This window comes from Aspergillus uvarum (genome assembly GCF_003184745.1).
Source record: "Aspergillus uvarum CBS 121591 unplaced genomic scaffold BO82scaffold_6, whole genome shotgun sequence".
Lineage (NCBI taxonomy): Eukaryota > Fungi > Ascomycota > Eurotiomycetes > Eurotiales > Aspergillaceae > Aspergillus > Aspergillus uvarum.
In genome coordinates, this window is record NW_020291303.1 from 662,018 (window position 1) to 675,856 (window position 13,839).

The 13,839-nt window shown below is 52.5% G+C and overlaps 4 protein-coding genes across 4 annotated transcripts; 2 read left to right on the forward strand and 2 right to left on the reverse strand.

Moving 5' to 3' along the window:
* Nucleotides 1-149: 149 nt before the first annotated feature.
* On the forward strand, nt 150-2,249 carry BO82DRAFT_422627 (MFS general substrate transporter; the record flags this gene model as incomplete). Its single annotated transcript, XM_025640215.1, has 3 exons — nt 150-173; nt 222-1,272; nt 1,357-2,249. 3 exons carry the CDS (start codon nt 150-152, stop codon nt 2,151-2,153), a joined length of 1,872 nt encoding a protein of 623 aa, XP_025495917.1. The 3' UTR covers nt 2,154-2,249.
* Nucleotides 2,250-2,591: 342 nt separating this feature from the next.
* Nucleotides 2,592-4,183, reverse strand: BO82DRAFT_371608 (cysteine-rich secreted protein; the record flags this gene model as incomplete). Its single annotated transcript, XM_025637280.1, has 3 exons — nt 2,592-2,594; nt 3,086-3,603; nt 3,673-4,183. The coding sequence occupies 3 exons, from the start codon at nt 4,181-4,183 to the stop codon at nt 2,592-2,594; spliced, it is 1,032 nt and encodes a 343-aa protein (XP_025495918.1).
* A 3,945-nt stretch (nt 4,184-8,128) lies between these two features.
* BO82DRAFT_351042 (OPT family oligopeptide transporter) lies at nt 8,129-11,270 on the forward strand. The gene is made up of 8 exons (XM_025634311.1): nt 8,129-8,622; nt 8,691-9,251; nt 9,317-9,433; nt 9,484-9,765; nt 9,816-10,079; nt 10,136-10,313; nt 10,366-10,655; nt 10,738-11,270. Exons 1-8 carry the CDS (start codon nt 8,320-8,322, stop codon nt 11,074-11,076), a joined length of 2,334 nt encoding a protein of 777 aa, XP_025495919.1. The 5' UTR covers nt 8,129-8,319; the 3' UTR covers nt 11,077-11,270.
* Nucleotides 11,271-11,453: 183 nt separating this feature from the next.
* On the reverse strand, nt 11,454-12,628 carry BO82DRAFT_422639 (methyltransferase; the record flags this gene model as incomplete). Its single annotated transcript, XM_025640216.1, has 4 exons — nt 11,454-11,773; nt 11,831-12,151; nt 12,365-12,466; nt 12,514-12,628. The coding sequence occupies 4 exons, from the start codon at nt 12,626-12,628 to the stop codon at nt 11,454-11,456; spliced, it is 858 nt and encodes a 285-aa protein (XP_025495920.1).
* Between the last annotated feature and the right edge of the window lie 1,211 nt (nt 12,629-13,839).

Genomic DNA, 13,839 nt, shown 5'->3' on the forward strand with positions numbered 1-13,839 from the left:
AAGCCGTTGATGCCAAATCAGACAACAGCTTTTTTCGTGCTCATGGAGTCCAAGGGCCAGCATCTGCGAGGATAAATATGTGTCTTCGTCTTATGGCCCTAAGTGCACTCCTCTTTCGGCGGGTAGCCTGATCCTAGGTCAATCACACAATGGCGGACGACAAGATCACTAATGTCACCAATGCAAGAGCAGACTTTGACATCGACCATGAAGCCCTGAAGTCCATCTCGGACGGAGGACAGTCTCAGGGCGTCACCCGCATGGAGGCCGTCTACCGCGAAGCTAAGTCTAACCGGAAGTCGCGTTGGCTGATCGGGATCTCAGTTCTCGTGTGTGCATGGGCATACTCACTGGATTCTTCTACAACCTCGTACTACTCCGTCGATGCCTCGTCCTATTTCAAACAGCACAGCTCGGTACTGTCGACCTTGTCTATTGCAACCAGCATCATCAGCGCTGTGAGCAAGCCCTTCATCGCGAAGATCTCCGATATCACCTCACGCCCGTACACCTATATCTTGACCCTGTTCTTCTATGTTATTGGATATATCATCGCCGCAACCTGCAAGACTGTCTCCGCATACATCGTCGGCGAGGTCTTCGTCGCTATCGGCAGCTCGGGCTTGGACCTGACCAACGACATCATCGTGGCGGACCTAACCCCCTTGGAGTGGCGCGGGTTTGCCAGCTCGATGCTGTCGACCCCCTTCATCATCAACACCTGGTTTGCCGGCAAGATTGTAGATGCTATCGATGGCCGAGGCCAATGGCGATGGGGCTATGGCATGTTCGCCATCACCATGCCCGTAGCACTGGGTCCAGCCGTGGCGACCCTAATACACCTTGATCGCAAAGCCAAAAAGCACGGAATCGTCAACATCGCTTCCTCAAACACAGCACGGCGTGCTGCTCGAGATCTCGCTGCAGCCGAGGGCCGTATTGTACCCAGGGGAGGCGTCGTGGCGCCCGCTGCCTCATCCACGCAGTCCTGGACGGATTCTCTCAAACACAACCTTGAAGAGATCGATGCCTTCGGTCTGATCCTTTTGGGGTTTGGATGGTCACTACTGCTTCTGCCGTTCTCCCTCAAGACCTACGCTGATGGCGGCTGGCGCAACCGATCCCTCATCGCCATGATGATTGTGGGTGGGCTGTTGTTGATCGCCTATTTCATCTATGAGATGAAGTGGGCGCGTGTACCCAGCGCCCCTCGTCGACTCATCCTCAACAAAACCTTCATCATGTCCATCGTTATCGATAGCTTCTATATGCGTATGTTATCCCCTCACCGCCCCCCTGCCACCATTCTATATCATAATCACAACACTAACATCTCCCGCCTTCCGCCATGACCAGTTGCCGGAAACATGCGCGGCCTCTACTGGAGCTCCTACGTCTACGTCTCGAAACCCTGGTCCTATCAAAACTGGGTGTACTACGGCAATACCCTCACGCTCGCCCTCTGCATCGCCGGCCCGCTGACCGGGCTCCTCCAACGGTGGACCCACCGCTACAAAACGATCCAGATCACGGGCCTGTGCATCAAGATCCTCGGCATGGGCCTTCTGCTGGACGGCCACCGCGCCACGGCCAACACCGCCACCATGATCCTGTCGATGATCCTGATCGGCTTCGGCGGGTCGATGTCCGTCGTCGGCTCGCGCGTCGCCTCCCAGGCCTCCGTGCCGCACCAGGACGTCGCCCTGGCCATCTCGCTCCTCTCCCTGTGGTCGAAGATCGGCAGCGCCATCGGCTCCGCCGTCGTCGCCGTCATTTGGGCCGCCCAGATGCCCCGCCAGCTGCGCGCGCACCTGCCCGCGACCGCCACCGCGGCCGACGTGCGCAAGCTGTTCGGCAGTCCCAAGTCCATCCGCACGCTGTACGCGATCGACGACCCCATGCGCGTCGGCGCCGTTGAGGCCTACCGCCGCACCCTGTACTATTGCCTGGCCCCCGCGCTGGCGCTGGCCTTCGTGCCGTTGGTGGCTGCGTGGTTCCAGACGGATTTCTTCCTGGGCAAGGCGCAGAATGCGGTCGTGCCGGTCGGCAATGATGGATTGGTCTTGCCGGAGGAGGAGAGAGAGAGGGAGAAGGCGAGGGCTGAGGCCAAGGGGAAAAGGCAGGCATTTTTGCGGTTTTGGGCGGGTAGGTAGAGCCTTCCCTTCCGCTTCGAATGCCGGTTCTGGGTCCTGTTGGTTTGTGAGTCAGGAGTACGGTTGTGGACGAGCGGCTCGATGGGTTCTAGGGAACAGTTGTCTTGTGTTTTAGTTTATGATATGTGGGCCAGGGGAATGTGATGGGGTTAGGTAAAGGCAATGGTAATTTGTATTCAGATCGAAGCTGTTTGGTTCAGATCTGAAGATGAACTGCGGACACTGTGTACTCGAGGAGCAGCAGCAGCAGCAGCAGCAGCAGCAGCAGCATAGACTCAGAGTCAGTCAGTTCAGCAGGCCGCTGAACTCCGAGTGGTTGAACTGGTCCGACTCCACACCATAATCGGGCTTTGAGCGCAGCCAACGTCACTCGGCCTGCGTCTTTCCGTAATGGGGCAAGGGGGCAGGCTGACAGTACGAATCTCCATGCAGAAGGTGTCACTGCGGGGCAATAGGTCTCCAACCGAACAAAGTGTCTCATTAACAATCAATTCCGTCGAATTTTAGGTTCATTATACATAAAGAAGAAGAACAAGAAAAAGCGTTCAAGGTGAAACCGGTCCAATCAACCGAAATAGAAAAACGGCGAAATATGACACCACAGAAGATGGAGAGACACCAACACGAGGATCAACAGAATCACGGGGTTATTATATTTGAAAGAGACCCTATCAACCAGTCTTAGTATACATACATGGAACGAAGTAACAATCGCGAGAAAAGGAAGCAGGCAACAACAACAGAAACATATTCGTTTTCATACACAAGCCATAAATGGAAACATCAAAAGATTATTGGCATTGCTCATATCTTGCTTTGGTTCTTCTCTTCATTCTCTCATTTTGGTTCCACCATAACATGCATACAAATAACAATACATTCGTTTATTAAAGTGTGAGTGAGTGTGTTTTTGTTTTTTTGGTCACTTACACCTGGGCGGTGCAGTCCACCGAGTTGCAGCACTGATCCTTGCCGTTCTTCCAGATGCAGTTGTTGTTGGGGTGGCGGACGTCGCAGGGCACCTCGGTGATATCGATGGGGATGCACGACTGCTGGTCATAGGTAGTGAAGGTGAAGGCAGGGGTCAGGGCAGGGTAGGCAACGCCCAGACCGTGGTCGTATCCGGTCAGGCAGTACTTGCCGCAGGGCCACTTGGTGAGGGAGAACTCGCCCGACTTGTCCCAGTGCACGGTCTTGCCGATCTGGCCGCCGTTGTGGGCGTTGTTGAGCCACAGACCAGGCTGCTGGCCGTCAACGGGGTTGCCGTGCAGGTCCTTGATGCGGAAACCGTCCTCGGGGTTGACGGGGAGGTTAGGCGTGCAGACTTCGTCCTTGCAGAGCTGGAACTTGCCAAACTTCTGCTGGAGATCGTCTTGGGCGGCGAGGTAGTAACCCTCAGCGTTGAAGCCGAGACGCTCGGCGTTCTCCCAGGTGAAAGTGTAGCACTTGCCTGCGGAAGACCATAAGTTTAGCTATCTGGAGCTTGAGAGGATGAGAGAATCGAGGGATTGCGACTTACCAGTGGAGATACCGGAGGTGCAGGTACGCTCACAGTTGCCCAGAGCGTTCTCGAAGTATCCGGCGGGGCAGACACACTTGTTGTTCACCAGCACCTTGCCCTTCGTGCACACAGGCTGAGGGGCCTTGCAGACCTGGCCATCGAAGATCTGGCTGATAGGGCAGCAGCGGTACCCAGTTCTGTTGGAGCCAGCGAGCTCGTGGCCTTCGCCGCAGCAGTCAAAGGCAGTGTCGATGCTGCCAATAAGCTGCTGAGAGGGGTAGCAGCAGGCAGCGTACCGTCCAGACGCGCTGAAGGTGAGGTGCTTGCCGGACGCGGGAGCGCAACGGAAGTACTCCTCGAAGTCGGAGCGGGGATCGGAGAAGACAATCTGATCCCCATGGCGGACACCAGTGCCGTCCATCTCCGCGATCTGCACATTGCGGGCGCCGAGATCAGTCCGGATCGCGGCGTTAGTGCCAGTGGCCTGCAGCAGGAGGGCCACAAGGCTCCAGGAAGTAACGGCCTTCATTGTGTGTATGTGGAAGGAGAAGGACGCGAAGAGAAATGGAGGACTGGTTCGCACAGAGGAGGGACTGCCGGGCGAGGATCGTCTCTTATTTAAGCTTTCCCCGGGCAAGAGTCTTCCAGCGTAGAAGCATCTTCACAATAGCGGGCGAGACTCTGAGCTTCACATTTCAGCTTGGTGGATCTTCGAGCTATGGTGGACCTGGTGAAAGTTTTTTCATGATGGAGCCCGTCCCATTTGTGCGTTCGAGGCCAGGCGTGGAGGACCCATGCCCCAGAAGAGAAAGCAGTATCTCAAGGTCTCAAAGTCTCAAGCTCAGTCACCGCTCCTCGTTAACGATCAGACCAGTGCGTCGATTGACTCACCGTGTATTGCTCAGGTAAATACCCGGAGTGTTTTCAGCTCCGCTATGATCAGCCACCGGGATCGGAAGCTTTGAAGATGGAACGAGCTCGTCTCCACATTGAGGAAGTAATCAGTTCTGGTATTGTGATGAAGGGTTGATGACCTCATTGCATGAATTCTGTCGTGGACAGCTCTCCCCAGCGTTGGTGCGAGAGGAACGTGGAATCTGGATGATTAAAGCAGTCTCTCCCCACATATTGCTTCTCCTCCCAGACTCTGCATGCAGGTTGACAGATTTTCCACCACGGATCTGTCGGCCAGCTGGGTGGCGATGGAGAGATTCTCGAGAGCGAGCTAGACCAGACTAGACTATACAAAGTCGATACATACTACCCTTTTAGGATTAGATCGAGTCAGTCTCGTCCTTGGCGTTGGTCAGGTGTTTTAGCCTCGATTTGCCCTCTCCGATCGGTTGTTTTGACCACATATTGATACGGGCGTGAAGTCCAACTGATGAAGCACGGTGGGTCATTCAGGTCTCGCCTGCCGGTGATTTCAATGTTTTATTCTTGAATCAATCGGCAAGTCCGACGCAAATCAACCCTAGAATTCGCATGCGTTTATCGCAGCCGGGGAAAATTGAGTTCGACAGCCATTCCTTGGAGGCTTCTCGAAACACGGCAAGGTTTAGCGATCCAGCCGACCAGCCTGTTTTTGTGGGGAGGGACGAGAAGCTACTTGGCAATAGTGGGAGATCTCTCGAATTGGCGGTGTGTCGTGTCAGCGACTGTCTGCTTGCCTGTTTGCAAATGCGAATTCTGAGCCGCAAAGCTTTGTTGGGTGAGGACATTTTTTCGATTGACGTTCTGTCATTCATCTTTGGAAAATTTGCAGCTAACCTTTGTCCTCGTGAAGTGGACGTGTGAAAATATTTGCCTCACTGCGCCTCTTTTTCACAAAGCCACACTCCGGAGTGCTCGTGTCAGTTAGTCTCGTTGATGGAGCTTTTCGCTCCATGCCGGACCGGATCCACCCGCTGCATCTTCCCGTCCGTGTTGTTGGCTATGCAGGCATATCTTGCCGATGTAGTCCGTAGTCCGTAGATCCTCAACATTTCGCCACTCTTATCGAGAACCTTGACAACCACAGAGAGATCTTCAGTAGCGCTTGGGCTAGCATATCAATTTCACAAATCTCCAGCGACTCTGCGGATTCATCTAGTCAGATCGATTGTAGGCTCTTGAACTGTCTTACGGCCATCATCTTTCACTGAGACATTCTGGGGGCTATAGAAATCGAAGGACCAGGCGACCGTGAGGTGAGACACGAGCAGTGGGAGGAAGACAATAGGAGTCTGGTTTCAGAGGCAAGAGAGCTAGATGGGCTGATGCGATTGGTTGGAAGCCATCTAGGTCAAGCTGGGGAAGTGATTGACTCTCGGAAAGCATAGATGCAAGTCCAAGCCGTGGCGACACGTAGAACTGGTCGAGACTCGCGAGATATTCCCCGGTCGGACTATAAGTATGCCTCGAAGCCAGGGATGGAAGAAAGACTCTCGTTTGGCTCTTGCAGGCGGCTTCGCATGTTGACCCAATCGTATAAAATAGCCACATCCGAAAGATCGTCATCAGTCTCGTTCAGTAAGCGACATGACTTTGCATTCCGATGAATGGCGATTGGCGCCAGTTGAACAGCTGCTGATGAGAATCCTAAGTCATGATCTGCATCCCTTCACAAGCCCTCCGCCTCATTCCAAACTACTATCTCGTAGCCATCGATGCCACGATGTATTGTAGGCTCTCGGGCGGCCGTCGGGTGGATCAAGATAATGGCAATGTACTGTACCATTGGTAGCTCATAATGACAGTTGTTCAAAAGGGTCGATACTAGAATGGCATAGTTCAAAGCTTGGAATGAAGACTGCGGTGAGTGGGAGTTTGAAAGGAGACCATGCAGTTAGGCGAGGATGGGTTCTTGTTTGACTGCCTAAGGCTACAAGAACTGGAAAGTTATCTGGCTTACATCACATCAGGCCAACCGTTCGTTCCCTGAGAGAATGAAACGAACAGCAAGAACGAACAGCACTTCCTTTCCAGTCTCACATCATCTTGCTTTCCTGCCTCCTGCCGTCGCTACATTCGTGCGAGGTCAATAGCAAGCCTGTCACACCCAGAGGCTTCTGCTGTTGTATTACACGGTTGTCTGTATTTTCTCCGTCGGGGTTTCATGCCAGCATCGTACCCTACTCTTCTTGTACCAATGCATGTCGCACTGAAGACCAACTGCAGCCAGATACATCGGGCGGTTTCCTCATTCGACAATCTATCCTTCCTCAAATATCTCACAAGTATCATCTTCAATTCCGGGGATCCAAAAGTGTCAGGTGCACAAAGATGCGCAGATACGCACACGCAGATACGCAGATAAGAACCCCTCGCGGGATGGGCCCCACGCCGTAGCAGGCCTCGGCTCTCGCTCCTTATCTTCCCCTCGCGTACGAGGTGTACGAGTGCCCAGACTCTTGGTCACAGACATTTCTCGCCACGAATCGTCCTATATATGTTCAATCCATTCGAAAATCCACGAAGTTTTGACTTGCGAACTTCCTATGATCCTGGGAACCTGCACCTGCTTCGGATTGGCCCGATTCGTATTGATGGTGGGAATCTAATATATATGTTCGCGCGACGAAAGTCAATGAAGGCCAAGACTTCATTGGCGTTCTGTTGACGTTGGGTGGAAGGCCAAGACAAGCTGCTTATCAGTCCCAAGGAAGGCTGCCCTGAATCTTCCCCGCGCTCCGTTGCGGAGGGGGGTTTTGCCATTCCGTTGAGATCGGATTAACATTAAGACCTGCGTCGACAGCCACGTGGACGAGAGTACGGCAAACGAACTGGAATGCCTGTGAAACATATACTGTCACGAACATGCTGGAGCGAGTGTCCAGCAGGGTCGCCCGCAATCACGACAACTGTTGGTGCAAGACGTCTTGGAGTGAGGTTCTTGCGTCTTCGGTCCCGTCGACCACTAGCGCGGATAGGGCTACAAGGGCTACATCGCATCTGTGGCGGAATCACATTAGCCTATGCCCAGAACAAATCATCTGGCTCAAATCATGGCCCTAGGAGAATTGGCGTCGGTGGTCCGTAGGAACCCCGTGGTAGGTTTGATTCCAGATTTGCCGCCTGCCATGCCCGATGCTACGTTGACAACATGTCGATGGAGTTATCTCCCTGGCAGGTTTAGCCCTGTCTTATCTTCCAGCTCATGGCACCACTCATGTTGGGCATTTTACCAACGACCCTTGCCAGAGAACCCCTCGAAAGTGCATCAAGGTGTGATGGCACAGCGGAAATCCACGGACTGATAACGCCACTCAATGGCGTGAGTGATTTACCCTTCATTCTTCGTCCAAGTAGTCGACCCAGACCTTCAAGGGGGGCAAGGGAGGCAAATCGGGCCAAGAGCAAGAGGGGTCACAAGCCGGAAGGCGCTATCATGCTCATTTTCTTTTTGGTGTGTTACTGTAGGCCTAGTGAGTTAGTATGTCAATCTAGCTGTAAGCCCAGTGGCAAGGACTAATGTGTTCCATTCACCTGGAATGGCTCATTTCCCGGCTCTATGGTATCACGGAGCCACTGATCACAACAGCAAGCTAAGGTTAGCCTCTAATCCAAGTAACGTGGTGCAAGAATATAAGAGGTGTGCGTCGCCAACTCACGGAAACGGACGGCCAGCTCAGCTCAAGATTCTTTTTACCCCCACCCCTCTTTCATCAGTGAGAGCCCACCACCATGGCACCTCCATTGTCCACTTCGCCCATTGATGGTGAAAGTCTGTCGGCCTCCAACTCAACTCCTGTCGAGGAGAAGACGGCCATCACTGTGCTTGGCAAGGGCGAGGAGCTCAAGACCGATGTTGACCACACCGGCCATGAGAGTGATGAAGATCCAGATGCTGTGATTGTCACCGGAGCGGATGCAGCTGTGCACTTGCTGCCGCTGCGTGATGACTTCGATAGTGCCCTGACCTTCCGCAGCGTGGTCCTGGCTTCGGGTTTGGCCTGCTTCCAGGCTGTTATGTACCAGATCTACACGGTAAGCCAGCCAAGAGAGATATCCCCGTGAGGTTTCTTCCCTGCCGCGACTGACGAAAGGAATCACAGTTCAAACCCACCTTCATCACCATCCAAGGAACTTTCATCGTCCTCATCTCTTACTTCGTCGGCAATGCTTGGGCTCGTTTTCTCCCTCGTGGTGATAAATTTGAGGCGCGGTGGAGGGCACAGGGCGGCCAGGGCAAGGCTCCATGGTGGATTCCGGTCTTCAGGTTCATCAACCCGGGTCCATTTGGTCTGAAGGAGCACGCGATCTGCTCGATCACTGCCACCTCGGCCTCAAATGCTGCCGCCAGTGTGCAGGTCTTTGCGGCCCAGGACCTCTTCTATAACCTTCCTCTGAGCGCGACCACCGTCATTTTAAGCACCATCTCAATCGGTCTATTTGGCTACGGTCTCTGTGGCATCATGCGCCCCATCGCAGTCTGGCATCCGGAGGCCGTCTACTGGAGTACTCTACCGGTCGTCAAAACCTTGCAGGGGCTTCATTGGCAGCAGGTGAAGAACTCTAAGCCACTCAGATATTTCTGGTATGCTTTCAGCGGCATGGCCGTGTATGAGATCATCCCTGCCTACATCTTTCCATGGCTGAACTCCGTCTCTATCCCGGTATGTAGCGTTCATGATATTCGAAAAGAGTGTTTTGCATTGTCTAACAGGTCTTCAAAATACAGTGCTTGGCTGCTCAGAAAGCCACGGGCAATAAGGCTGCCATCCTTACCAATATCTTTGGTGGAGCAACCAACAATGAGGGCCTGGGCCTATTCACACTCAGCTTTGACTGGCAATATGTAAGATGATGCTTGTTGTGTGCAATTTGTTGCAAATCTAATCGACGCAGATCACCTCCTTCCAAACCTCGCTCCCTCTCAAACTGCAGCTTCACCAAGCGGCGGGGTTTTTCGCTTGCTTCATTATCATGATTGGCATCTATTACGGCAATGGCTGGGATTCAAAGTCACTTCCCTTCATGTCGACCCGCCTACTCCAGGCAAATGGAACAGCCTACCCCGTCTCCACAATCTTCCCTGGGGGAGTGCTTGATGAAGCCGCCCTGGAAGTTTACGGTGTTCCCAAGCTCACGGGTACATTTGCCTTTGCCATGTTTATGGCCAACGCTGCAGTAGGTGTGGCCCTGTCTCGCTGGAGGTCTTCAAGCTAAAAGTCGTCTAGATTGGTGCTTTAGTCGCACACACCATCCTTTTTTGGGGAAGGGATATTTGGCGGACTTACAAAAGTGCGAGAGCAGGGAAATACGACGATCGGCATCATGTGCACATGGCAAAGCATTACAAAGAAACTCCGTGGTGGTGGTACGCCTTCGTGCTGCTTTTTAGCTTCATCCTAGGTCTGGTCGTGGTTCTCAAGGAGAACGTCACCCTTCCTGCCTGGGCATATGTCGTCTCGCTGATAGTCGGAATTATCTTTGCGCCATTTGTGAGTGTTTCCCTAGCACAACCAGTTGAAGACTCTGACTAAGACTTTTTCAACAGAGTACTATTCTCTATTCCAAGTATGGCAATGGAATCGCCACCAACAACCTGTCGAAGATGTTGGCTGGCCTGATGATTCCAGGCCGCCCTGTTGGAAACATGTACTTTGCTGCGTGGTCACACAATGTCATTTCCAATGCTGTGACCTTGTCCAACGACCTGAAGATGGGCGAATACCGTGAGTGTCATCAAAGTCCCACGACCATGCGGAAACTAATGCTCTGCCTTAGTCAAAATTCCACCCCGTGTCATGTTCTTAACCCAGATCTACGGCACGATTCTTGGCGGATTCATCAACTATGCTGTCATGATCTCGATCGTGAGCGGCAACCGAGAACTTTTGGCAGACAGCAACGGAGACTCGTCCTGGAGTGGTGCAACCATGCAATCATACAATACCAACGCGACCTCCTGGGCCCTGGCATCCTATCTCTATAGGGCTGGCAAGCAATACAGTATTGTTCCGGCTGGGTTGGCAATCGGTGCTGCTGTGGTCGCCGTTCACAAAATTATTCACAAGGTGAGTAGCTTTGCCAAAACGAAGGCCATCCTCTGCTCTCTCTAGCCGGGAATAGAATTAACATGCTCATGCTGTATTCTAGATTGTCCCACGGATCGGGAAATTTGACGTCTCCGAGATCAACATGCCGCAATTCATTCAGTATGCGGGCTATATCCCTTACAACCAGAGTCAGACCTGCGTCCTCTTCAGTTGGGTCATCGCGGGCTTTTACGTCCAGTACTACCTCCGGAACTTCAAGCCTCGAGTTTTCAAGGACTACTCGTACCTGATCACCGGCGCCTTTGACGGAGCTAGCTTGACGGTCGTATTCATCCTCTCGTTCGCGGTGTTCGGAGCCGGAGGGCCAGCGCACAATTTCCCTTCATGGTGGGGAAACAACGTGAATGGATACTATGACTGGTGTCCTTCCTCGGACTAGGGTGGGGTCGGTTTTGGTGGAAGAGACATGAAGCTGTAATTAATACCCGAGCATCTGGCAAAGTGCTATTTTGCATGCTCGAACGAACATCTCTACTTTGATGCATACTTAGGCTACATATTGATAGGGGCTACATGCCTGCATTGCCTGGATGAGCCAATAATACGAATCTAATAATTGCTCTCTGTTCCTGACTAGTTCTTCTCTGCAGTAGTTGCTTCACTTGCTCACCGCGGCTTAGCCTTGATGCTCCAAACATGGGGTTTTGGGGTTTTGCGCTGCTTCTCTTCCAAGTTCCCTCTCCCTTCCGCCCTCATCTATTCCCCATCCACCTACCTGCTCCAGCCGTCGATACAAGCGCTCCCAAAACACACTGGTCAATTTAACTCCAGCTGTGCTTCGATTATACCTTGTCCATCCCCTGGAGGAGGCCAGAATTTCACTACTCGAAAGCCCGCAGAACCGATCAGTTTCCTCCACCGGTCCGCCGTACGTTCCATACTGTTGCAGAAGATCAACATCTCCCAGTCCCACATTGCAGGCAGCATATCACAGTCTCTATCAGCCAGCACAAACTCCTCAATGATCAATTTTGAGTACCCCTTCTTCATGGCCGCTCCGACATGCCTAAGGATCCGACGACAATCCTCATCCGACCAATCGTGCAGGATGAATTTCAAGTAGTAAGTCCGCGCACCTACAGGGGTACCTTGGTCAGCAGCTTGATGAGTTGAACTGAGTGTCCATAACTGACCTTGTATTGGTTGCGGCTTGAACAGATCGAATGAAATATGGTCAATCTTGGGATGAACCACTGCACTCTCTAGAACTTGCGAAAGATCCTCCAGTACCAGCCGGCCTGGCGCATCGGGAAATTTGGTCTGGAAGGCAGCAATATCATGTCCACGTCGTCCTGCTACGTCCACGAGTAGCACATCGCTGTCACCCTTCTGATAACCCTCAATCAGTGGTTCCTGAACCGGAAACCACTCCAACCAGCTGGGTCGGCTACCCCGATCCGCTTCCATGAACGTGTTGCAGGCGTCCAGGTGTCCCGGTTTTATGGCGAGCCACGCTCAGACGATAGTATCCATCTTCTCCGCATAGTGAATTGCACCGTTCAAAGGGCCTGAGGGGTTTCTGTACTCAGTCGTTCGCAGAAACTCGGGGACTTTGGCGAGCGTGGGCATCCCGACGTCGAAGCTACAGCATATAATGTCGCATTGTCAGATCACTTTCTGTCGAAGGAGGCCAGGTATTACGCATATGGATCTTACTACCGCCAGACTCAAACGGTCGGTCATTTGCCTCGTCATTGCCGTCGGGATATACACTCTCACGTCGTGCTCCGCCACATAACCGATGCCGGTCAGAATGCGCAGCACTCGTTCTACAAGACCCTGTCAGAAGGATCACAGAATAGAGGGGTTTGCTTGCCTGTCAGAATAGGATCAGCGCCCTTGACGGCCGCTAACTCCTCTAATCTCGTCGGACAACCCCTTTCGGTCAAGGTGGTGAAAATCTCCAGATCGATGGCGATCCTAACACACATCACATGGGTGGGCTTATCAACATTAGAAACCTTCAACTTGGCTATAAGGGCTGATTTCATACTGAATAGGCCAGGTCGTACACTGCACCCTGCGGTTTCTGAAATGCAGTCACCAGTTCCTGTGCCGCGCGCAGTGCTTTCACGCGGTCGGCCTCGCCATGAGACGTGTTGAAATAATTGGCCGACTGATTGACTCACCTTAGCAACTCTTCAGTCTCTGTCGAGGAGCCATTATGATAATTTTCGTTTGAGGGCATATCGGTGGGTGAGGGTGGTGGTCTGAGTGGCTAAGTGTGTGAACGATCAGGACACGAATCTGAATTGACCCCCGGAGCCTTTTCTCTCGACTGGCCTATATTTGGGCTATATCTCTATCGAAGGGTAGGCTTCCCCTCATACCCCTAATTGAGGTTTGCGTAGCCTAGTAGGGCGGTTTTGATAAGGCTCGTTTCCCCTAAATGGAGTTGCATCCCGGTATCATCCCGAGATTACCACCGGCGGAGATTGTGACTGACAGGCATTTCTACGGACTACTTTGCTTACAGTCAGGAATTCATAGTGTAGGATCTCTCTGATATTGTCCCTAATGGTGGAATGCAATTTAGGCCGAGGTTAGCGGCACTAGTGGCAGGTGATTAGCGGTGGATGCAGGGGTATTCATCCGTGCTTCTAACCTCGTCGATCATAGAACGAGACAATTAATTTATACTTGTTTCACTTGGTTGACGTGCTTGCTAGGGCCATTGTGCTTCGAAGACGCTAAATATGCAACCAAGCTGCGGCCAGTTTTACCGGCCATGCAGCCGATCAATCAATATCTGTCGGCCTATTAAACATGGGTTGTTTGGAATCCACCTCTAACAGTTCAATTAGTCCTATATTCGAAGCTCAATAACAAGGCCATGATTCTCCGTCTAAAGGCAGTGAGGCTAAATGATCTGGTAAACTGCCAAGGTCAACAAGATCCACCTCGAGGTTTGTATGATCAAGGGCGGACGTCCATCGGATCTAGTCTAGAGCTCTAGGCATTCGGCTCCCTAGACACCTGGCTATCACTAAATATGAATGGTCGCTTGTTAAAGATGCAATAACAATCCTTGCCAGCAAGGACACGAGCGTCGTCAGACGCTACGCAAGTCGCTGCGTATAAATCCGCTCCGACTGTCTGTGAGGTACATGCGGCAACATTATCCATTAATCGGTCGTCTCAT

Coding starts and splice junctions, on each gene's coding strand:
- BO82DRAFT_351042 (XM_025634311.1), top strand. CDS start 8,320: ATGGCACCTCCATTGTCCACTTCGCCCATTGATGGTGAAAGTCTGTCG. Junction 10,314..10,365: donor CCTGAAGATGGGCGAATACC/GTGAGTGTCATC, acceptor GCTCTGCCTTAG/TCAAAATTCCACCCCGTGTC. Junction 10,656..10,737: donor TTCACAAAATTATTCACAAG/GTGAGTAGCTTT, acceptor GCTGTATTCTAG/ATTGTCCCACGGATCGGGAA.